Below are 26,832 nucleotides of genomic sequence, written 5' to 3'. Positions count from 1 at the left end.
ATATTTAATTTGCTTTGTTTGTTGTTGCTGCTGTTTTTTTTTTTATTCTTTTTTGTTGTTTGTATATAGGTGGATTTCAGAATTTCTTGAAGATTATTTTCTGCATGCACTGGAAAAGAGTGGATGATTTGGTTTGGATGTCCTCCCTTTTAACCAGCCTCACCCTTTGATGCCTATTGGAGCTTCAAATGGTAACAACTTACTTTCTTGGTAGTGGAAGAATCTAAATCTTTTTATTCTGTAGAGAATTTCTAGGTTCTATTGCTCTCTCTCTATGATGAGTATCTGATCCTCAAGGCACATTGTTTTGTCAACAAGCTCTCCTCCACAGCTCTTTAGGCATTTCTTTTGGCCTTGCTCTTCCTAGGATTATGTGGTCCTTTTGAGGTTGGTTTTCTTTTTGGATGGGAAGGGTTTGATACTCACAAGGTATTTGCTTCTTATTTTGACTACCGACAAAACTTTTGACTGTATCATGCAACATAATCCAAAAGATCTTCCTACCTCCTGCAAGCTAGGATTTGGATGTTGAGCTGGACTTCAGCCTACGTGACTTAGGCTTAGTTTTTTAGGTTTCTGTAATTTTAGCATGTTTTCTTGTGATGATCATGAGTGTAAGTTCTATAGGTTTTAAGTCTTTAATATAACAATTTTATTTTCTGACAAAAAAAATAATAAAAGAAGGTCTAATGTGAAAGGCTCTTAATATCACACATAGAGGTCTGAAAGAAAAATCTTTTATTTATTAAGCAACATTAGGCTTTTATAGGCTTTACATGATAAGATTACTAGTAACAACCATTTACAACTCGTGGTGTTTGTTACAGACTAATTCAAAACTAACTCTATCTACTTGACTCCTAATTACTAGGAGTTTATTAGCAAAACACTGACAACTTTGAAATAGTCAAACCCAACAATGCGTCCCCTAAACTGAACGCAGTAGCATTCAGTTTAAGCTCAGAGGTACTTCACACACTCCAAGCTCTTCTCGTAGCTTTATGAACACATCAAGCTTTAGGGGCTTAGTCATTATATCAGCTACCTGCTCCTTTGTGCCATAATGAACAAGCCTCACAACTCCCTCATTCGTAAGATCCCTTAGAAAATAGAATCTGACATCAATATGCTTACTCTTGCCATGTAGAACTGAGTTCTTGGACAATTTAATTGTTGAATAATTATCACAAAGGATAGTTGTGGGCTGTTGTTGTAGACAACCAAGTTACTGCAGAATCCTTTGCATCCAGACACATTGATAGGCGCAAGATGCTGCCACAATGAATTCAGCTTTTATGGTTGATAGTGTCACCACCGGCTGCTTTTTTGAGGCCCAAGAAACTGCCCCTCTATTCATCAAAAACACATAACCACTCATACTCCTCTTATCATCGATGTCCCCTGTATAATCACTATCTATATAGGCAACTAGTTCTGTTGTATCACCTCTCTTGTAAAGTTAGCCCAAAGACACAGTACCCTTAAAATAACGCAACACCCTTTTTGCTTCTTGTAATGGAACTCTGTTGGACCGACCATATATCTACTTAACAAACATGTCACATGCATTACATCTAGCCTTGTAGCAGTAATATACATGAGACTCCCAATTAATTGTTTAAATAAGGTTGCATCCACCTTAGCTCCTCCTCCATCCTTCGAGAATTTAGAACCTGGTACAATTGGATTCTTAACTGGATTTCCATTATGCAAGTGAAACCTCTCCAACAACTCACTAGCATATTTCTTTTGACTTAGATAGATACCTTCTGAATTTTGCATAATCTACACCAAGGAAGTATTTCATCTTCCCTAAATCCGTCTCAAACTCATCTTTCATAGAGCTCTTAAACTTCTCAAACATGTAAGAATCATTACCAGTAAAGATCAAGTCATCAACATACAGACTTACAATTAAAACTTTCTTACCTCCTTCTTCTGACTTAATAAAGAGAGTATGCTCATAATTGCATGTGTAAAGCCTTCTTTGAGAAAATAAGCCTCAATTGTACTATACCAAGCACGTGGTGTCTATTTTAATCCATAAAGTGCCTTTCGAAGTTTGTAAACCTTCTGTTCTTCACCCTTTCAAACATATCCCATCGGCTGCTCTACATACACATCCTCGTTCAATTCACCATGAAGAAACGCACTTTTAACATCAAGTTGGTACACACCCCAACCTTTTTGTGTTGCTAATGCTAGAATCATCCGAATTGTATCCCATCTTGCAATTGACCAAAGACCTCATTGTAATTGATCCCATGCTGTTGAGCGTAACCTTTTGCAACCAACCGAGCCTTGTACTTGTCCACCTCACCATTCTCCTTCTCTTTGGTCTTGAAAACCCATTTGACACTGATTTTCTTTGCCCCAACTGTTGGTTGTGTAAGCTGCCAGGTCTCATTCTTCTCAATGGACTCCATCTTGTAGTCCATAGCTTTTCTCCAATTTTCTTCTGTTGTTGCTTCTTCAAAGGAACAAGGATCTTCATAGGAAGCAAACATCACAAGATTGTTTGACTCATCTTCTTCTTTCGAAAGTCCTTCTCCTGATACATAATCTTGCAAGTATGGAGGAGCTCTCCGAGATCTATTTGCTGCCGAAAGTACATCTCTTTGTGCTTCTTGATTGACTGTTGGTGCAATGAATTCTTGGTCTTCATTATTAGTTTCAGTTGCAGCTTCTTCTTCATTCCCATACTCTTCAGCTTTATCTTCATCACAACCTTCCCAAACCAATACATCTTGTCTCACTTCTTGCGCTGTTCTTCCCCAATTCCAACCCTTATCTTCTTCGAAACTCATATCTCGACTTATCAATATTTTATTGGTTGTTGGGTCAAACAACTGATATGCTTTCAACTCACCGCTGACTCCCAATAACACACAAGGGAAGCTTTTATCATCCAACTTCTTTCTTTTTTAGTTTGGCACGTGAACATGAGCTAAGCATCCAAAAACTCTAAAGTAATCCATGTTAGGTTTAACTTCGCTCCACAATTCCTCCGGTGTTTTCTTTTTCAAAATCGACGTCGGACTTATTGAGAACATGTGTTGTCCATCTCGCAGCCTCTGGCTAGAATCTCTTTGGTACCTCTTTGTCAGATAGCATACAACAAACCATATTCATAATAGTTCAATTCTTACGTTTGGCTATCCCATTCTGTTGTGGAGTGTAAGCTGCTGTGAGTTGTCTGCTTATACCATTATCTTTACAAAAAGTATTGAACTCATTGGAGGTGAACTCTCCTCCTCTGTCAGTGCGTAAACAATATATAGGTACTCCAGACTCCTTCTCAATAGGACTTTTATAATGTTTGAATGTTGTGAATGCCTCAGACTTTTCATTCAGAAAATATGTCCACAACTTTCTACTATAATCATCAATGAATGTTAAAATGTACCTTCTATCACTATTAGAGGATGGTGTGATTGGGTCGCAGATATCAGCATGTACAAGTTGCAATTTCTTGGAAGCACGCCATTGACTTTTTTTTACAATTGCCTCTTTGTGTTGTTTCCCTACCAAGCAAACAATATATGATTTAGTTGTAGCTTTTAGAGGTGGAACACCGTTTACCATACCTCTATATTTAATATTGGTAGCCCCTTATAGCTCAGATATCCATATCTCCGATGCCACAGCTGTGATTCATCTTCCATCATTGTTTATAAGCAAATAGAGTTTTTTGGTATCACATTAGCTGACAATGCAAACATCCTATTCATCATCATCCATGTCTCGATAATCAAACCCCTTCTTGGCTGATAAGGCCTGCATGCTCCATGCTTTATAAGAATGGCTAATCATCTTTCTTGAAGTTGGCCTATACTGAGCAAATTATTTTTCAAATCCGACAAATAATAAACATCCATCATCACCTAAGTTGTGCCCTTGATTTTCAGTCGTATGTTTCCTTTTCCTATCACTTCCATTCATGTACCATCAAAATCTAAGAAGTACTGCATCTTCCCACACATGTGATTGCTGCATTCGAAATCTAAGTACCACATCTCTTCCCTTTTTGTGTTGTTAGTTTCCACAAAAGCCATCAGGAGCATCTCTTCATCCTCATCAACCTCAACATAGTTGGCTTTCTTGTCCCTACTAGAACATTTGTATTGAAAATGCCCTAGTTGATGGCATTTATAACATTCCACGGTGTCCTTGTTAATTTGTCTCCCTCTGCCTCTCCCTCGGCCTCTAATTGCAGCTCCTCTACCTCTGCTTCCTCTTTCATCATAACTAACCTTTAGTGCTTGCTCCTCTCCACCATTCTTTCTAAACTTCTGCTCATGAACCAATAACGAGCTTTGTAAAGCATCAACTGAGAGACTATCAATGTCCTTTGACTCCTCAATTGAGCATACAATGTAATTGAATTTCTCGGTGAGAGTACGTAGAATCTTCTCAACAATTTTGACATTTGGTATGTCTTCACCACAGTTTCTCATGTCATTGGACACCACCATCACTCTCCCGAAGTAATCATTGATTGTCTCTTCCGGTCTCATCTCTAGTAGCTCAAAGTCTCTACGAAGAGTTTGAAGTTGAGCACGCTGCACTTGAGCATTCCCTTGATACTTAACCTTCATTGAGTCCCACAGTTGTTTGGCCTTTGCTTTTGCAAAATTGTCTTCAGAATGGTCTTGTCAATGGAACTGAAGAGATAATTCTTGGCCTTCAAATCCTTTAACCTTGTTTCTTCTAAGGTCCTCTTCTGAACTGGTGTCAGTGCTTCTTCATCAGCTGATTTTGTATAACCTTTTTGGACGACACTCCAGTAATCCTTTGATCTAAGGAGATTTTCCATGATCAAACTCCAATGATCATAATTCCCGTTAAACTTGGGAATGCATGCTTGTGCGAAGCTGTTAGTTTCAGTCATTGTCACACACTCACCTACACTCGCAGTGTTTGAGCATTACAGACCTCTTTGTGATTCTGATACCAAATTTGAAAAGTTCTTAATTATACACATAGAGGTCTAAAAGAAAATCTTTTATTTATTAAGCAACATCAGACTTTTATAGCTTTTACATGATAAGATTACTAGTAACAACCACTTACAACTCAGTGGTGTTTATTACAGACTAATTCAAAACTAACTCTATCTACTTGACTTCTAATTACTAGGAGTTTATTAGCAAAACACTAACAATTCTGAAATAGTCAGACCTAATATAGTGAACATAATTAGAAAATGGATGATAAAAAGGAAAAAAAAATTATTTATATATATTAATATGAAAACCTGAAACAATAGATAAGAAAAAAAAACGTAAAAATGAAAGTTTGAGTAATTTTAATAAAGAAATTAGAGTTAAATAACATAACTGAAAAAGTATAAAATTTAAGTGATTTGGAGTGAAAATTAAAATTATACGTCAAAGTGATAGGAATGGATATGGGGTTTATATATACTTCTTTCTAACCGACAATTATTTTTATTAAAAGTGACCAGTATAATTTCGATTAATCCGCCGCCGGTTCACATGATTCACGTGGATAGACAATTTTTCATTGGGAGTTCTTACATCACTCAACACTTTAATTCTTAGATACATGTATAATATGAGAGATTCATTCTCTATCCAATGTATGTTTGATTAATTTTAGATTTGTTTTCCACAACATTCTGTTTTTTGTCCTGCTACTTTTGCAGAATTAAAGAAATTGAAGAATTTAACATTCTTGGATATAAGTGGTAACCATTTCAACGGCACCCTATCATTTAAAGGTAAACTTTAAATTCCTTATTTTTATATGTATAAATTGATTTTTTTAAAAATAATAAATAGATTTCTCAAATATTTTTATATATGATTTTATAAAATTATGTATAAACTAAAATATTTCTCTTTATTATTTTTAAGATTTTATTACATATATTATATATATACATAAATTCATATTTTGTGTTAAAATAATACAGTTGAAATTAAATTTTAAATTTTATTATATATATTATATATATACATAAATTCATATTTTACATTAAAATAATATAACTGAAATTAAATTTTAAAATAAATAAAATATAAATCATAATTTTATTAAAATATTTTTAACGTGAATAAGCGAAATAACTAAATATCTTTTTTATAATTGAGAAATATAATCTCAAACCACATTATTTTTTTATAAATTATTCATCATCGTTATTTTAAAATTTTTGATTTATATACATATATAAAGCAAGTTAAATTAAGAATATTAAAATCGATAAATACTTAATTATATTACTTAATTGTCTTTTCATTTGTAATGTAATTATTTTTTGTAAAAAATAAGTGGAGTTGTAAATGTTTTTAATAGTTCTGCAAAATTATAATAACTAAAAAAATAAAAATTAAAAATAACTGAAAGATAATTATAAACATGTCAAAATAATACAATATATAAGTATAATATTTATTATAATTGAATATATATAATTAAGAAACATAAGAATATATAATTAAGAAACATAAGAATATATAAAGTAGATACTTAATTATAATTTGCTTAATATATAAAGTATAATATTTATTATACAATTTGATATTTTTTTATTTATTCTTTATAAAAATTTAAGATAAATTACTCAATTCACCTATTTTAGCTAGACATATTTAATGAATGAATTATATATAAAAATATTTTAATAAAATTATTCTTACAAGTTGAATGTGTAACTCATATCGAAAAATAATAAAAACATTACATTTAGTATACTCTGGGCTAATATATATTATATTTTTAAATTAATTAAAAATTTTAATTAAAAAGCTCTTTTATTAATAAAATAAAATTTGAGAGATAATTAAGATTATTTTTTTATTATTTTTGATTTATATACCTCTATTTTTTTTAATAACTTTTACAAATTTAGCAAATCACTTTAAATTTAAACTTTTAGTTATTAGAATACTAAAAATTCCAAACTTTTTAACTTATTTTTATAATTAGGATTAAATATTCATAAATTATTTTAGTAATATTTTATTATTGTTTTATTCATTTATTAACAGTGTAAGGTACCATATTTATTTTAAAACTTAATTATTAAAATTTATTTGTTCAAGGCTCTAAATAACCACCAAGAATTTGTTAACCTACGGTTTAATATCCAACATTTATTTAATAGAGATTTAATGATGTTGATTTTTTTTTATTGTTTTATCTATTTCTTAAAATTTAAGTTCTTAAATAGCAATTATAAAAAGTTTAAAAATCTAAAAATAATACTTTAAGTTTATCAAATTTAAATAACTTTTGATAATTTTTTAATGTTCAAAATGTTATATAATTTATCAGCAATGAATTAAATCAGTCTAGTGATGCAATAAAAATTAATATTGCAATTTAATTCCTCTAAAATAATATAATGTTAATCTTGTAATAGTTATGAAAATAATATATAAGTGAAATCAAATATTAGAATAAACAAAATCTTGTTATTAATGTATAATAACATAGTGTTAATAACATAAACCTTTTCTTATTTGGATTAATTTTAATTTATTTTACATAAAACGTTGCCATTTATTTTTAATTTATTACAAAAATCAATATATATATCAATTATTTTATTTAAAATCATTAATTTTATTATTGTAAATTAGTCAACTTAATTTCTTTCATTATACAGAATTTTCGACTTTCAAAAGGTTAGAGATTTTGAATTTGGAGGGTAATGCTTTTACTGGATGTATTCTGGAAGATATATGGGCTCTACTTTCTTTGAAAGCATTACATTTATATGGTAACAAATTCAGTGGCTCTTTATTAAAACAAAGTAAGTTTTACCTGAAACACAGCCAAATTTCAATTTTGTGATAATCATTTGCAAAGAGAAGATATTAATGTTAATAATTCTTTTATTTGTTATAATATAGGTTTGTGTAGTTTAAAAGATCTTCAACATTTAGATCTCAGCTATAATGAATTTGGAGGCACTCTTCCTCGATGCCTTGGCAATTTGACATCTCTCACAATCCTAGATCTGTCTGGAAACCAACTAACAGGGTATCTTCCTTCATTTTGGCCACCTAAGCTCCAATATGTTGATCTTAGCCATAATCATCTCGAGGGCCTATTCTCTTTTAATTATTCCAGCCTTGAGAATGGTTGGATTCCATCATTTCAGTTAAGGACTCTTATAATGCAAGATTGTGGTCTCGAAAGTATTCCTGAGTTTCTGTTTCACCAATTCAAATTGGAAGTACTTGACCTTTCTCACAACAAACAAAAAGGAAGATTTCCTTATTGGTTACTTCATAACAATGGAGGACTTGAGATCCTAAATCTCATGAATAATTCTTTCAATGGCCAGCTTGAAATTGGGGCAAAGATGCTTTCGAGCATGACATATCTTAATTTAGCCAGAAACCATTTTGAAGGTGATCTTCTTTTTTCAGGCGATAACTGTAAATTGATCGCTTTAGATTTGTCTCATAACAACTTTTCAGGGAAAGTTCCAGAGAAACTGCTTTCAAATTGCATTTCCTTGAGATTTCTGAGGTTATCTCATAATAATTTTCATGGTCAGATAGCATTGTTTAACTTGACTCGAATTGCTGATTTGCAATTGAATGACAACCAATTCGAAGGAACCCTATCAAGTTTGCTCACCAATTTTAGTCATCAAAGCTATGGCCCAAAGGTGCTACATTTGAGCAACAATCAATTGCACGGTGAGATTCCACACTGGATGGGTAACATCACAGGATTGGAATATCTCAACTTGCGCGATAATCTTTTTCAAGGTCAGATTTCATGCCAACTTTTTTCAACATGAATAAAGTATCTAGACCTTTCTTATAATTCTCTTTCTGGGTTGTTACCTTCTTGCTTCAATGGAAATTCTTTGCAACAAATAAATTTGCAAGGTAATAGATTCAGTGGTTCAATACCTGAAACTTTGCTTAATATCTCAACACTGAACTCATTAGACTTAAGCGACAATGAGTTGTCGAGCACCATTCTTAATAAATCTGGTGAGAATTTAAGTGGTTTACGAGTTCTTTTATTACGAGGAAATCATTTCAGTGGCTTCATTCCAAATTGGCTGTGTTAGCTGAATATTGTTAGCTTATTGGATCTCTTAAGGAACTCCTTTCCTGGGTCTATACTCCACTGCTTATAAAATCTCTCATTTGGAAGGGAAGGAGAAGGACCTCTCTATGGTCCATTAAGTGACAAACTTGTTGAATGGGGGATAGGATATTGGGGCGGCAGCGAAATTCTCTTAGATAACACAGCTTCTTTTGATGCTGAGGTTGATGAAAAAAGTGAGTTTGTTACAAAATATAGAGCCCATACATATAAGAATAAGGCTCTTAACTATATGTCTGGATTAAATTTGTCGGATAATAACCTAACGGGTAAAATTTCATATGAACTTGGAGCGCTATCTCATATTCATGCATTAAACCTATCACACAACCAATTGACAGGATCTATCCCAAGATCTTTTTCAAATTTATCCCAAATAGAAAGTTTGGATCTCTCTTACAACATTTTAAGCGGACAAATTCCTGTAGAGTTGATTGATCTAAACTTTCTAGAGGTATTTAGTGTGGCCCACAATAATTTATCAGATAGAATTCCATATATGAAAGGACAGTTCAGTACATTTGATAGTAAAAGTTATGAAGGGAATCCATTTCTTTTGTGGAACTTAAGTTAGAAGAAAATGCCATGATGATAATGATGAACCATCTCCATCACAAATGGAGCCACCAAAGTTACCACAAGAAGCAAGTGGGAAATGATATGAAATTGATCGCGAGATTTTCCTTGCAAGTTTTTCAATAACTTTTATAATATTTTTTTTGTCTGCCATCACCATTTTATATGTCAATTCTTATTGGCAACAGAGATCGATCTATCATACTAGACAATATCTATTTTCGTGTTATTACTTTTTGTATGATAATTTAGTGAAATTATTTGTCTAATTTTCATATCATTAATTAATGTAATTAGTTCTTAGATCATCTGGAGCTAAAGTGCTTGAATTGGTAATGTGAATTTACGATTATTGTATTTATAATAATTTTGAGTATTAATTACCAAATTAATTTTAAATCGGATATGCAAAATTGATTGTGATTTAATTTATATTAGAATTTTTAATTGTGAATAGTCTAATTAAAAGAATAATGAACAAGTTAGAGCATCTAGACTTGAACTGGAACTTGCTTATTACTCTCTCACCCAGTCTTATAGACTTTTTTACAACTATTTAACAAGATTAATACCTACCTACCTGAAACTACAAAATACAAAATACATAGGGTTTGTACCAAAATCTATAGTCAACTCTTCAATACTAACAACATTGGACATTAAAGACAATAATATGTCCGGTAAGATTCTTGATTCAATAACTTCACTTCCCAATTTATAAGTTTTTTTGTTGAAAGGAAATTATTTGGCTGGTACTATTCCAATTCAGTTATGTCAACTTGTCGCATAATACAAGAGGAAAACTAAGTCAAATTCATACATTGGTTTTTTATTTTTGTTACTTGTACTTTGTCCCCAATTATGTTGATTGGTTAAATTTCCTTTGTATTATTCAAAAGTAAAAAATTGAGGATCCACTAGGCTAGTGTGCTCCCTCAATAAAACTCTTCAATGAGTAAATACTTGACAAGTTTAAGTCTGAGTAACTATTTTCTAAGATTAGGTCAAAATTACAACATACTTACGAGTCACTTGTTTGAAAATTGAATTAACCGATCTTGATATTGATTTAGTGTAATAGTTTCTCTATTCACTTCCTCACTAAACTAAACAAAACAAGTTGTTTTCTTTCGTAATTAAAAAATTAAAATATCCTTTATTCACCTTCTGAATCAGCGACAATCAAGATTCAGAACCGAAAATCTCCCGTGATCATAAGCCAAAGAGGCAGAGAGCTGGCGGAAAAAATCTTTGGTGGCCAAGCATTAACAAAACAGAAAGTTTCAATACAATAAATTTACCAAGAGGGACAACACATTAACATGTGATTTCTAATTTAGTAAATAATGCATAAGATTGAATATGTGCATAATATTAGCAGGTAAAACAACTGGCTAATCAAATTTATTATTTCAGAATCCACGTCAATATTAACATAAGAATTAACAATTTACTTATTAAGGATTTATCTTGGTCATTTAAATGGAAAGTCAAGGGGAAAGAAAAGGGGCATACAGCGGCACCACCATGAAGTTTTTCATATTGAAAGATCAGCCAAGCTAAAAGTCCTTTCCACGGCTTTGAACCAAGAATCCGTCCTCTTCTTCCTTAGCTCTTCATCTATTAAGGGGCGGAAAATGGTATCCGTCTTAGCCTTTTCTCCAGTAGCAAATATCTCCTCGTCTTTCCAAATCCCCACAGCCAAGCCAGCGGCACTAGTTAGAACAAACTTAGCCCCAACATGCTAAGTGAAAAAATCTGGAAAACCTCAATGCAATATATAAACAAACAACGCTAAGAAATTAAACCAGCATCACCAAAGATGCAACAAAACCTCCTAAAAACCAGCTATAAAAAAGATACCAAAGGTTACTCAAAACAATGAAAACAAACCAAAATCAAAACAACAAAATCCATGCATTCATAAAGAGCAGCAAGGAACCAAGTGAAGCCTCCACAAAACAGCAGCCGAGAAGCGACGAAGCAAATACAGAAAAGCAGAGAACAACAGACCATCAACATGGAGCCGAAATGCAATTCAACTTAGTAGAAACCGTGTTATCTTTCTTTAAAAGATTTCCTTTTCTAGGCATAGCCACAAGTTATTCACATTACTGATATCATAGTTAAAATGAATTGATGAAAACACACACTCATCCGAAGCATGAAAGTTCTCTTCTAGGACCAGAATTTTAAAAACACGGAGCTCAAAGAAAGCTTAACTTAATTTTTCGTTGCAAAGACTCAAAAATAAAAAAATCCAAGTCTCACTGTCATGATTTTTATTGTATTTTTTTAATTACTTCAATCATAAAAAATTATATTAATTTACTTTTTACTCAACCGATCTTAGTTTTCCACAATCCTTTTTCAAAAAAATATTTTACATTTTTAACATTTAAGTCAATAAAAAAAATTAACTAAAAATATTTTTTTATCAAAATAAAAATATATTATTTTCTGTATTTTAAAATTTTATTAAAATATTAATATATTTTAATATTTAAATCAAAATTAAATAATAAAAATAAATTATTTTATTATAAAATATTTTATTTGATTGATATTTTTTAAATATAAATTATTTTTCACAAATAAATAAAAACTAAATCATTGAAATAAGTATTAATAACAATATATGAAATAATTTATAATTATAATATTTGAAGAGAGATAAAGACATGGAGAGACGAATAAAAATAATGGAGAGAGAAACGGAAAGAAAAAGAATTATTTAAATTATTATATACGTTAGTAGTCATTCTCTATACCACAATTTTAAAAACATCACAATCGGAAAAAATAAGTTTATAAAAACTTAATAAAATTCTAAGTCCACTGCTATCATTTTTCCTTATTTAGCGTTCTTAACTTTTTGTATTTTTTCTTTCTCAACGATCTTTCATTCGAAATTATATTACCAAATTTCTAGGTAATTTGGTAAAATAAAATATTTTATTTTACGAAAGAAAAAATATTATTTAATCTCTACAGTATGAGAAAATTTATTAATTAGTTGATTTTCTAGTTTTGAAAAATATATTAAAACGTTTTTGACATTTTAACCACTGAAATTAACAGATGAACTAACTAATAAATTTTTTAAAATGTTAGAAATAATTATGTATTTTTTAAAATTAAAAAATTAATTAAAATTTTTTTTAATATCATTGAATAGTAATTTTCCTTTTTATTAATGAAGCCCCTACTATTGCATTGGAAATTAGATTGTGACTTGGGCACATTAAACCAAAGATCCCTTAACACTATCATTTCTTTCCTTTCATTGGATAAACTATTTTTTTTCTTAAAAAATATATTGATTCGAAAAAATTTTAAAATTATTATTGTAAAGAGGTATTAATTATCTATTAATAAATTTAATTTTTTTAAAAAGTTAATTTTATTTATTGTAAATTTGAAAAAAAAAAGCTAAGCATAGAATTAAATTTTACTTTTGTTTTTCTATTTTATAATTCTAATTTTAAAAGAACTATTTTATAATTCTCATTTAGATTAAGACTTGCATACAAAGATGGTTTGAATTTTCTCATATGGAATTGGGTGGGCAAGTTAAATTAAATTGATTATAAAGTTTGGCCATTGAATGGTAATTAAGAATTTTTTTTCTTTTTTAAAAGAATCCCAATAAATATGTTTAGATAGAATAAAAGTCTTAAAATTTTGAAAACATTATCAATTTAATTGGAAAATTTTAGAAAATACAATAAATCACTTATCTGTTAAACATTAATGATTTATTGAAATTATTGTTTATACAGAAAGACTTAAATATCTCAGTCAACAAAAAAACTTATAATAATTAATCATATTATTTTTTTTATAAATAATTAATTATATTATTGATAATTTATTAAAAAGTTAAAAATTATCACATATTACTAACTATATTTTAAATGAATTATTATAAATTGACAAAGTTATATGAATATAGTTTTATCATTTATAAAAATTTAAAATTCAATTAGTAAAATTTTAAATGCAGTTAGTAATCCTATATATATAATATATAAAATTTTAAATTTTTATAAATGAAAATGTTAAATTTTAATATGAAATATTTTTAAATATAAAGTAAAATATCAATGCAAAGTAAATAGTAATCCTAATTAAAATATGTAGACTATCATATATACTCATTGTAAATGATGACAATATAAAAATTATTTTTTTTATTAATTGGTTTTTTTATCAATTGACTAATTACCAATGCCTTACGATGACAAATTTTCTTTTATCTGTAAATGCACATCTTGAAAATCAACTTGAAATATTCAATTTAATTGCTTAATGTAATCCTATATATAATATATAATTTATAAAATATTAATTTATAAAATTATAATATAAATTTTTATATTTTGGTGGTGATTGGATTTGGTCCTATTGTGTCTGGTAGAGATTTTCGACAGGGATTCTATTTTTCCGTATCTCTATTTGGTGTGTGCGGAAGGTTTATCATTACTACTTAAAGATACTGAATCTAGGGGCTGGTTGTAGGGCTGTAGGGCAGGTGTTAGATGCCTAAAGATCTCACATTTATTTTTTACAGATGATTCTCTGCTATTTTTTAATGCTAGACTGGATGAAGCAGATAGTATTAAATCTATTCTCAATACCTATGCGGCTACTTCTGGACAAGTGGTGAACTTCAACAAATCTGACATTTTCTTCAGTTTCAATGTGGTCTCCTCTGTAAGATCTAATATCAGTAATATTCTGAATGTTCATTCACTATTGAGTCATAATGTCTATCTGATGTTACATTCTCTTATTGGGAGGATCAAAAAAGTAATTTTTGGTTTTCTGAAAGAAAGAATGTGGAAGAGGATTAATTCATGAAGCAGCAGATTCCTATCTAGAGTAGGCAGGGAGGTTCTCATAAAATTTGTGTTGCAGGCTATACCTGCATATTGTATGAATATTTTTTTGATTCACATTACTATTTTGAATGAATTGAATAGAATGGTCAATAGCTTTTGGTGGGGAGTAAAAGAGAAGGGCGGAGGGGTACTAATTGGCTAGCGTGGGAGAAGATGTGTAGTAGAAAGGAGTGAGTATGAGGTTTCGGGACTTTAGAAGTTTTAATTTGTCTTTACTTGGCAAACAACTGTGGAGGTTCTTAACAAATCCTAATACTCTTTGTTATAGAGTGTTTAAAGCAAAGTACTTCCCAAATGGTGATTTATTTTCAGCCAATGTAAGTAATGGTGCTAGTTTTGTTTGGAAAAGTGTGATGACATCAAGGGAGTTGATTCGAAGGGGTACAAGGTGGAGGGTGGGTAATGGAGAGAAGATTTTAGTGGCTTCAGCTCCCTGGATTCCTAAGGAGGATATTTTTTTTGCGAATGATGGCCCCGATTTTATTGAACTACATTTGCGTGTTTGTGATCTTTTTAAAGGTAATGGAAGGGTTTAGAATATTGCTCTTTTAATGGAGGTTTTTTTTCAAGAGATATCAGAACTATTATTAGTATTCCTATTAATATTACCACTAAGGAAGATTCCTTCTTATGGCACTCTGATAAAAGAAATGTATATATGGTGAAGTTCACATACTTTGTATATATGGACTTGCTAGGAAGATCATCTTTTAATGTGGGGGTGAGTTGTGGACTAATTTGTGGAATGTTTTGGATCCCTCCAAAAGTGAAGGATTTCTGTTGAAGAGCTTATAGAAATATATTGCCTACAAAGGATAACTTAAGGCAAAAGGGTGTGGATGTGGATGCTAGATGTCTTTAGTGTCATGAAAATAAAAGTGTCAATCATATTTTGTTGCATTGTCCTGTGTCCAAGGAAGTTTGGAGGTTAGGGAGAGTGAGAGATTTGCACTTTAATGATAATTTTTTTAATTTTTTACTACAAATTTTTAAGTCCTAAGACAAGGTTCGAAAAACTTACTTTTGTAATGGTCTGTGCATAGAGATTATGGTCAGCAAGGAACTCATTATTATGAAACCAGACCTTGTGGAAGACGTCCTGCATAATATCTTGGATTGGGAAGCTGCTCAACGTACTGGTGCTTTGCATGGAAATACCACTGCTACTTTATATCATGGCAGAAACTTGTTTTATTTCTCCAACTCTGCTCGTGATCCTGAAGCCATTCCTCTCCAAATTCGTGTGTCATCTTCAAGTTTGGGCAATTTCAGTTGGTTTTGTCAAGATGATGGGGTTTTGTTTCAAGTTCAAGATTTTATTGGTTACAGTTTTGTTATGGAAAACTCTGATAGTATATTTAAATGTGGTGTTTTTAGTTTCTTGGAAGGTAATGGTACGTCGGTAATTGTTGAAATTTTAACTCTCCGTCACTATTTGCTCTTTGCGATGAAATTTTTGCATTTTAATGGCTGCATTCTTACAGGCTGTTTGCATATAGTTCAAGCTCTTCAGTCTACACATTTAGATATTTCTGAATTGAATTTGATTTTGAATGATTGTAAATCTTTGTTAGATTATAGAACTAATATTTCAGTTAGATGAGTTCGTCGTCATGCCACTCTAAATACTCATACTTTGGCTGGAGAATCTATTAGGCATGATCGTCTCTCTATTTGGGATAATATCTCTCTTTGTTTGATAAAATTTTATTAATACAATCAGTAATTTTGCTTTCAAAAAAAATATAATATAAATGAAAATATAATTATATATTATTAAAAAATAATATTATACTTTAATATTATTGATAAAAATATAAATAATATTTAGTTTAGGTATCTATGTTAATTAAAGAAATTAAATTAATTCCATTATTAATTAAATTACATATTATAAAAAATAATTAAAATGAATTTATGAAAACACACTCATCCCAAGCATGAAAGTTCTTTTCTAGGACCAGAATTTTAAAAACATGATATTCTTCAAAGAAAGCTCAACTTAATTCTTCGACTAAAAAAAAAAAAAAAAATTCCAAGTCTCACTGTTATTATTTTTATTGTATTTTTTTATTATGTCAATCATAAAAAATTATATTTACTTTTTATGCGAGCGATCTTAGTTTTCCAGAATCTTTTTTCAGAAAAAAAAAATTACATTTTTAACATTTAAGTCAATAAAAAAATATTTAACAAAAAATATTTTTTAATCAAAATAAAAATATATTATTTTCTGTATTTTAAAAATTTTATTAAAATATCAATATATAAAATTATTAATATATTTTAATTTTTAAATCAAATTTATTAATAGAAAATAAATTATTTTGTTATAAAATATTTTTTTTATTAATATTTTTTACATATAAATTATTTTTCATAAGCAAATAAAATCTAAATCACTGAATAAATATTAATAATAAGTATTAATAATAACATTCGTTAATAGTCATTCTCCGGACAATAATTTTAAAAATATTAAAAAATAAATTTATAAAAATTTAATAAAATTCTAAGTCCACTACTATGATTTTTTTTTTAGCATTCTCAACTTTTTATATTTTTTTTAATGATCTTTCATTCAAAATTATATTAATTTAATTTGATAAGCCATCTATAATTTAACCCATTTTACTTCCAATAATAGAAATTTATCACTTCTCATATAGTCGGTAGCTGCATTTATCACTTCACCACTTTAATTATATATAAATAATAATAATAATAATAATAATAATAAATAAATAAAAATATAAATTTTTAATAGAATCGGTTACTTTATTTATGAAGAAAAAATTATTATTTAATTTTTATGATAAGAGAAAATTTATTAATTTATCTCTCAATTTTAAAAAATACAAATAAAAATTTTTGATATTTTAAAAAGTCTACTGATTCATTTTTCTATTGATTTTAATCATTAAATATTGTAAAAAATTTTAAAGTATTTCTAATATAAAGAAACTAATTAATATGTTTTTTAAAAATTTAAAGGATTAATAAATAAATTTTTTAAAATTATAAGAATAATTTAGTAAAATATTTAACGGTTAAAACTAATAAAAAAATTAATTAATAATTTTTTTTAAATATTCAAAATATTTTAATATATTTTTTTAAAAAAAATTAAATAGTAAATTTTTTTATATTATAAAAATTGAATAATAATTATTTCAAGCCTCTATTATTGCATTGAAAATTAGATTGTAGATTGTGACTTGGACACGTTAAATCAAAGATCCCTTAAATGGATTTTTCACATCCTGTCATTTGGGGAAAAAGTCCCTTCATTGGATATTAATTCAAAAATTTTTTTTTAAAAAATATTATTGCAAAGATTCTGCCAAGAGATATTAAGTTTTCATTAATAAATTTAATATTTTTTTAAATGGATGAATTTAATGTTTTAAAAAAGTTAATTTTATTTATTGTAAATTTTAAAAATAAAAAAAAATTTAATTTTATTTTATATATTCTAATTTTAAAAGTACTAATAAATAAAAATATATTTTACAATTATTTCATGCATTATGAAACATAATAAATGTCATTTTAAATTAAGACTTGCATATAAGATTGTCTGAATTTTCTCATATGAAATTGGGTGGACCACTTAAATTAATGAAGTTTGGCTGTAATTAAGAATTTTTTTTTTCTTTTTTTAAAAAAAATCTCAACCAATACGTTTAGATAAGATAGGATAAAATTTTTGAAAATTTGATTATATTATCAATTTAATTAAAAAATTTGAGAAAATATAATAATGAGTCATTGAAATTATTGTCTGTACATAAAGATTTAAATATCTCAATCAATAAATTTAAATACAATAAAATTAATTTTCAAACTAGAAAATTTGAGAGAAATATTACACATCATTAAAATAGAAAATTCATAATAAAATATTGTAATCCACTAAATTATGAAACAAAGAGTTTGTTATAAATTAAAATATAATTATATTTTATATTAATTGTGATTAATCTGCATTAAAATTTTAATTTATTCAACATTAAAACTTATAAAAATCATATTAATTAAATACAAATTAATTATATTATTTTTTATAAATAATTAATTATAATATTAATAATTTATTAAAAAAGTAAAAATTGATCACATAATACTAACCGTATTTTAAATTTTGCTATGCTATGAATTATTATAAATTTATTATTATTTTATTATTTTATAAAAATTTAAAATTTAATCAATAAAATTTTAAATACAGTTAATAATAAATTAAATATTGGTAATAATATGATTTTCAGAGTAATATTGTAAATTTATTCATAAAGTAAATTATTTTTAATTATCTTTAAATTTTTATAAACGGAAAGTTTATTTTTTTTTTAAAAAAAAGTAAAATATCAATGCAAAGCAAATAGTAATCTTAATTAATGCAAGAGCCTTAATCATCCAAGCACTACTATAAAGGGGAGACATTCAGAGCTCAACTAAACAATGACATGCAGGAGCGGGGATCACCGAACGTAACAGCGCGGTCTCGAGAGTCCACTGTTATTGAAATCAAACCCTTTTCGAAATCATATAGAAACCCTCAAGCAAATAAAGTTTATCGAGTAAATCTCTCGCCGGAGAAGCCGCCTACAATCTGCAAGGAAAATTAAAGGTAGAGATTAAAAAAATAACTATAAATCTAATAAAACCACAAAATACAAAGAGTCACCAACCACAAAGTAACTTGGTAAACCGTAGGCGAAGTTGAAAACTCTATCAAAATTTAAGCCTAATGACTAATAATAATTTGCGTAATATCAAAATAGAAAAATAAATTAAAAAAAGTAAATGATTTAATCCTATTAAACACAAGCCTAATGACTAACGATAATTTGCACAATATCAAAATAAAAAATAAATAAAAAGAAATCAATGAATTAAGTCATTTTGATGACAAAGTATAAATTATTCCAAACCCGGAATTTCAAAGTGAAAGTGATTGTGGTCTCACATACTATACCAAATTATACTACTTTTCATTTCGTTTTCTTCTATTTTCATTTTCAAATTCCGTTCAAGATACGGTTATGTTTGAAATTAGATCATTAACTCAATTAAGCTCGAGATGAAATCGATTAATAATTTTTAACTCAAATTTAGGATTGAAAATATTTCCATCCAAGTACGGTTATGTTTGAAATTAGACCATTAGCTCAATTAAGCTCGAGATGGAAATCAATTAATAATTTTTAACTCAAATTTAAGAATGAAAATATCTAAGATGGCCGTTCTAAACACTTCCTCTCAAATTTTTATTAAAAATATTGAAATTGGCAATGTAATCTTTAGAATTTGATAGGCTTTCAACTGGAAATTCTAAAAAGTAAAAGTTATATAAAAAAGTTATATAAAAAAAAAGAGTGATGGATGGTAGGATCGTATTTTCAAAACATAAGTTTTTAATATGTGTGAAATAAAATTAAATGTATTTTAGAGTGTATAATTGAAAAGATAATAAAAAATTATATTTTTTAATAAATGTGAAAAAGTGAATAAAAATTATAGAAAAGAGAGAATGTTTTGCTTTAAAGGTTTATTTGATTTATTTTTTAAAATTTATTTGATATTTTTTAAAAATTTAATAGTTTTATTAATTATACATCAAAAAATTAAATGTCTTATTAATTTATTTATTGATCTAGATTTTAAAGGTTGCCTTTTTGTTAAAAGAAAAAAAATATAATATTGGCTCTCTTAGATTTCATGGAAACAAAGGTTGCTTTGAAGAAGATAGATTGGCTCTCTTAGATTTCGAAGGCATTTGTTGGATCAAATGGGTTCGACGCAGACCATCTTCTTCCTTCATGAATTGATGATCCAATCAGATCCAATCAGCAATTGTTGTGAATGGGAGTGTGTCATTTGCAACTCAACCACTGGTCACGTAATTGAGCTCTCGCTCAACAATACACGAAAATATGATATTGATGATTTCAGTCATTACGTTTGGATATAATAAAATTTTTTAAAATTTGATAATATTATCAATTTAATTAAAATATCAATATATAAAACTATTAATATATTTTATATTTTAAATTAAAATTTATTAATAAAAAATAAATTATTTTGTTATAAAATATTTTTTGATTAATATTTTTTAAATATAAATTATTTTTTATAAACAAATAAAATCTAAATTACTGAAATAAGTAATAATAATAATATATGAAATAATTTATAATTATAATATTTAGAGAGATAAAGACATGGAGAGACGGATGAAAATGATAGTGAAAGAGGGATTGAAAGGAAATTGTAAAGACTTAATCCATCTAAGATATTTTGTTATATTCATATATTTTATAGTTATTCCATGTATTATGGAACATAATTAATCTCATTTTAGATTAAGACTTGCATATAAAGATAGTCTGAATTTTCTCATAGAGAATTGGGTGGGCCACTAAAATTAAAGTGGTTATGAAGTTTGGCCATTGAATGGTAATTAGGATTTTGTTTTTTGAAATTTTGATGATATTACCAAAAAGTAAATTATTTTTTAAATGGAAATGTTAAATTTTAATATGAAAATATTTTAAAATATATTTCATTAATATATTGTTGCATTTTTTTATAAAAAAAAAAGTAAATATCAATGCCAAATAAATAGTGGTATCAATTAAAATTTAATCATAAAATGGTAATTAAAAAATTTTGAATGCATACAGGACCATAATTGATATTAATTTAAAAAATTAATAAATTATTGGGATGGTTATCTGAAAAGAAAATTTTGATGATCTAATCAATACGTTTAGATAGAATAAAATTCTTGAAATTTTAATAATATTATCAATTTAATTGAAAATTTTGAGAAAATACAATAAATCACTCATCTATAATTGACTATAGTTGTTAAACATTAATGATTTATTGAAATTATTGTGCAAGACTTAAATATCCCGGTCAATAAGTTTGAGTAGAATAAAATTCTCAAAATTTTTTTAATAATGAATAAACTTCTTTATCATGTTTGAACGTCCTCTATCACGTTTGAACGTCCTTTATCATGTTTTTCCTCTCTTATTTGGGAAAAAAAAATCCCTTCATTGAATAAACTTCTTTTTTATAAATATATTTAAATTTTTTTATTGATTTCAAAAAAAAATTAATTTTAAAAATAAAAATTAATTAAATTTTTATTAATTTTATATATATATATCTTAATTTTTTTTATTATGTCGAATTTGAGCCTTGGAAATCAAGTGATATAGGTTTTAACTTGAACAGATTAAGCTTTTTTGAAACTTGCATGTGTATGTGTTTCAATATGCTTTCTACAATAATAATAATATTTTAGATTTATTCATAAAGTAAATTATTATTTAATTATTTTTTAAAATGAAAATGTTAAATTAAATTTATCGAGCAAATTCTTCATTAGAAAAGACTAGAACATGCAAAATAGAAGCCATCCACAATCAGTAAGGAAAATTAGAGATAGAGATTAAAAAAACTATAAATCTAATAAAACCACAAAATGTAAAAAATCACCAATCACAAAGTAATTCTGTAAATTGCATACGAAGTCGAAGACCTTACCGAATTCAATCCTGACGACTAATGATAATTTGGACAATATCAAAATAAAAATAAATAAATAAATAAAAGAATTAATTAGTAAATTTTTTTAAACGTTCAGAATATTTTAATATATTTTTTAAAATAAAAAAATTAATTAATAAATTTCTTTATATCATAAAAACTGAAAAATAATTTTTTTTCAACCCCTATTATTGCATTGAAAATTAAATTATGACTTGGCCACATTAAATCAAATATCCCTTAAATGGATTTTTCACGTTCTTTGTCATTTGGGGAAAAAAAATCCTTCACTGGATATTGATTCGAAATTGTTTTAAAAAATATTATTGTAAAATTTTTTTAAAGAGATATTAAGTTTCCATTAATAAATTTAATATTTTTAAAAAATTAATTTTATTTATTGTAAATTTTAAAAATAAAACAAAAATTTTACTTTTGTTTTTCTATTTTATAAATTTTAATTTTAAAAGTATAATAAATGAAAATATATTTTACAGTTATTCCATGCATTATGAAACATAATTAATCTCATTTTAAATTAAGACTTGCATATAGAGATGGTCTAAATTTTCTCATAGAGAATTGGGTGGGCCACTTAAATTAAAATGATTATGAAGTTTGGCCATTGAATGATAATTAGGATTTTGCTTTTTGAAATTTTGATGATATTACTAAAAAGTAAATTATTTTTAAATGGAAATGTTAAATTTTAATATGAAAATATTTTTAAATATATTTCATTAATATATTGTTGCATTTTTTTTTAAAAAAAAAAGTAAATATCAATACCAAATAAACAGTGGTACCAATTAAAATTTGGTATATGATGTTGATTTAAGAAATTAATAAATTATTGGGATAGTTATCTGAAAAGAAAATTTTGATGATCCAATCAATACGTTTAGATAGAATAAAATTCTTGAAATTTTAATAATATTATCAATTTAATTGAAAATTTTGAAAAAAATACAATAAATCACTCATCTATCATTGATTATAGTTAATAAACATTAATGATTCATTGAAATTATTATGCAAGACTTAAATATCCCGGTTAATAAGTTTGAGTAGAATAAAATTCTCAAAATTTTTTTGATATATACTTGTCTTGATAGAAAATTTAAGAGGAATATGACACATCATTAAAAATATTGGCAACAACATGGTTCTAAAATAATATTTTAAATTTATTTATAAAAAAAATTGTTATTTAATTATTTTTAAAGTTTTATAAACAGAAATAAAATAAGAGCATTGATCATTTAAGCATTACTATACAGGGGAGGTATTCAGAGCTCAGCTAAATAATGATATACCGAAGTAGAGATCGTCGAACATGATAGCGCGGTCTCAATAGTCCAATGTTACTAAAATCAAATCCTTTTTGAAGTCATATAAAAATCGTCACGTAAATTAAATTTATCGAGCATATCCCTCATTGGAGAAGACTAGAACATGCAAAATAAAAGAAGTCCACAATCGGCAAGATAAATTCAAAATAGGGGTTAAAAAAAAACTATAAATCTATTAAAACAATAAAATGTAAAAAATCACCGATCACAAAATAATTCGGCAAACTGTATGTGAAGTCGAAAACTTACTAAACTCAATCTTGAAGACTAATGATAATTTGCACAATATCAAAATAAAAAAATAAAATAGAAAAAATAAATAAAAAGTAGTCGATAAATCAAGTCATTTTACAAAGTGTAAATCATTTCAAATCCGGAAAGTATAAATCATTTCAAATCCGGAATTCCAAAATAGAAGTGCCTGTGGTCCATATATCACACCAAATTGCACTCCTTTCCATCTCTGTCTCTTCTATTTTCGTTTTCCAAGTGGACCAAGTCCATTTTCTTTTACGTTCTTAACTTCTTATGTTTTTCTTTATGACTTTTCATATGAAATTATATTAATTTAATTTTTAAATATTTTTTCCTCTTAAAAGTCCTTCATTAGATAAACTATTTTTTCTCTTAAAAAATATAGTTTTATATTTTTTTTATTGATTCCTTCCTTTTTTAAAAAAGAATTATTGTAAAGAATTTGTAAAGGAGATATTAAATTTCCATTAATAAATTTAATTTTTAAAAAATTAATTTTATTTTATTGTAAATTTTAAAAATAAAATTAAGCATAGATAAATTTTGAAAATAAAAATTCATTAGGTTTTACTTTTGTTTTTCAATTTTATATATTCTAATTTTAGAAGTCCTTATAAATTAAAAATAATAAGATTACGAGTTTTACAACTAGTAATTAACAAAAAAAAAAAAAAATTGTGAGATGAGAAATTTATAAAATGCTTCAATCTCACTAATAATTAATATTTTTTATATTGTACTTATATATTTAATTTTGAGAGAATATAAGTCATAGAATGGTAATTAAGAAATTTTGAATGCATACGATACTATATTTGATATTGATTTAAGAAATTAATAAATTATTGAGATAGTTATCTAAAAAGAAAATTTTGATGATCCAATCAATAGGTTTAGATAGAATAAAATTCTTAAAATTTTAATAATATTATCAATTTAATTAAAAATTTTGAGAAAATACAATAAATCACTCATCTATCATTGACTATAGTTGTTAAATATTAATAATTCATTGAAATTATTGTGCAAGACTTAAATATCCCAGTCAATAAGTTTGAGTAGAATAAAATTCTCAAAATTTTTTTGATATATAGTTGTCTTGATGAAAATTTAAGAGGAATATAACATATCATTAAAAATATTAGCAACAATATGGTTCCAGAGTAATATTTTAAATTTATTCATAAAATAAATTATTATTTAATTCTTTTTAAAATTTTATAAACGGAAATAAAATAAGAGTATTGATCATTTAAGTACTACTATAAAAGGGAGGCATTCAGAGCTCAGCTAAATAATAATATACCGAAATAGAGTTCGAGCAAATCAAACCTTCTTTGGAGTCATATAAAAACCCTCACATAAATTAAATTTATCCACGATCGATAAGGAAATTAAGGAAAATTAGAGACAGTGGTCCAAAAAAAAAAACTATAAATCTAATAAAACCATAAAATGTTGACGACCAATCACAAAGTAATTCGATAAACTGAATGCGAAGTCGAAGATTTTACCTAACTTAATCCTAATGATTAATGATAATTCGCATAATATCAAAATAAAAAAAAAAATAAAAAGTAGTGGATGAATCAATTTGATGAAAAAATCTAAATCATTTCAAATCCGGAATTCCAAATTGGAAGTGCCTGTGGTCTATATATCACACCAAATTGCACTCCTTTTCATCTCTGTCTCTTCTATTTTCGTTTTCCAAGTCCATTTTCTTTTACGTTCTTAACTTCTTATGTTTTTTATGACTTTTCATGTGAAATTATATTAATTTAATTTTTAAATATTTTTTTCCTCTTAAAAATCCTTCATTAGATAAACTATTTTTTCTCTTAAAAATATAGTTTTAAATTTTTTTTATTGATTCCTTCCATTTTTTTAGAAAAAGAATTATTATAAAGAATCTGAAAAGAGATATTAAGTTTCCATTAATAAATATAATTTTTAAAAAATTAATTTTATTTTATTGTAAATTTTAATAAATATAACAAAAAATTTTATTTTATTGTAAATTTTAATAAATATATATTCTAATTTTAGAAGTCCTAATAAATTAAAAAATAATAAGTTTATGAGTTTTACAACTAGTAATTAACAAGAAAAAAAAGAAGAAAATAATTGTGAGATGAGAAATTTATAAAATGCTTCAATCTCACTAATAATTAGTATTTTTTTATACTCATATATTTTATAGTTATTCTATATCTTATAAAACATAATTAACCTCGTTTAGATTAAGATTTGGATCCAAAGATGGTCTGAATTTTCTAATATGTAATTGGGTGGGCCATTTAAATTGAAGTTGATTATAAAGTTTGGCCACTGAATGGTAATTTGGAAATTTTGAATAAATATGGGACCCCATTTGATGTCTCAAACTTGCTTTTTATACTAATAATATTTTAGATTAAAGTAAATTATTATTTAATTATTTTTTAAAACGGAACTGTTAAATTTTAATATGAAAATATTTTAAATATATTTCATTAATATATTTATTGTATTTTTTAAAAAAAAATAAATAAAATCATAATTAAAGTTTAGTCACATAATGGTAATTAAGAAATTTTGAATGAATAATATATCACATTTGATATTGATTTATGAAATTAATAAATTATTGAGATAGTTATCTAAAAAGAAATATTCAATACGTTTAAATAGATTAAAATTCTTGAAATTTTATAATATTATTATTTTAATTAAAAATTTTGAAAAAATATAATAAACTACTTATCTATCATTAACCTATATGAAAAATTGTCTTCAGAATGGTCTTGTCAATGGAACTGAAGAGATAATTCTTGGCCTCCAAATCCTTTAACCTCGTTTCTTCTAAGGTCTTCTTCTGAACTGGTGTTAGTACTTCTTCATCAGCTGGTTTTGTGTAATCTTTTTGGACGACACTCTAGTACTCATTTGATCTAAGGAGATTTTCCATGATCAAGCTCCAATGACCATAATCCTGTTAAACTTGGGGATGCATACTTGTGCAAAAGTTTTAGTCGTTGTCACACACTCACCTACACTCGCAGTGTTTGAGCACTACAGACCTTTCTGTGACT

General features: G+C 26.6%; 2 protein-coding genes across 2 annotated transcripts; one reads left to right on the top strand and one right to left on the bottom strand.

The window, feature by feature from the left end:
* Nucleotides 1–1,225: 1,225 nt before the first annotated feature.
* LOC122723067 (secreted RxLR effector protein 161-like) lies at nt 1,226–1,782 on the bottom strand. Its single transcript, XM_043953815.1, has 2 exons — nt 1,573–1,782; nt 1,226–1,450 (listed from the first exon to the last, which is right to left on the bottom strand). The coding sequence occupies exons 1-2, from the start codon at nt 1,780–1,782 to the stop codon at nt 1,226–1,228; spliced, it is 435 nt and encodes a 144-aa protein (XP_043809750.1).
* A 3,716-nt stretch (nt 1,783–5,498) lies between these two features.
* LOC110607673 (receptor-like protein 56) lies at nt 5,499–16,185 on the top strand. Its single transcript, XM_021746822.2, has 11 exons — nt 5,499–5,532; nt 5,669–5,743; nt 7,637–7,783; nt 7,884–8,753; nt 8,877–9,057; nt 9,151–9,278; nt 14,252–14,490; nt 14,676–14,752; nt 14,851–15,101; nt 15,626–15,970; nt 16,067–16,185. Exons 1-11 carry the CDS (start codon nt 5,499–5,501, stop codon nt 16,183–16,185), a joined length of 2,466 nt encoding a protein of 821 aa, XP_021602514.2.
* The last annotated feature ends 10,647 nt before the right edge of the window (nt 16,186–26,832 follow it).

The sequence above is a fragment of the Manihot esculenta genome, chromosome 2, assembly GCF_001659605.2.
Source record: "Manihot esculenta cultivar AM560-2 chromosome 2, M.esculenta_v8, whole genome shotgun sequence".
NCBI lineage: Eukaryota > Viridiplantae > Streptophyta > Magnoliopsida > Malpighiales > Euphorbiaceae > Manihot > Manihot esculenta.
The sequence above is the reverse complement of the archived record's forward strand: the minus strand, read 5'-3'. Positions and strand labels throughout refer to the sequence as shown.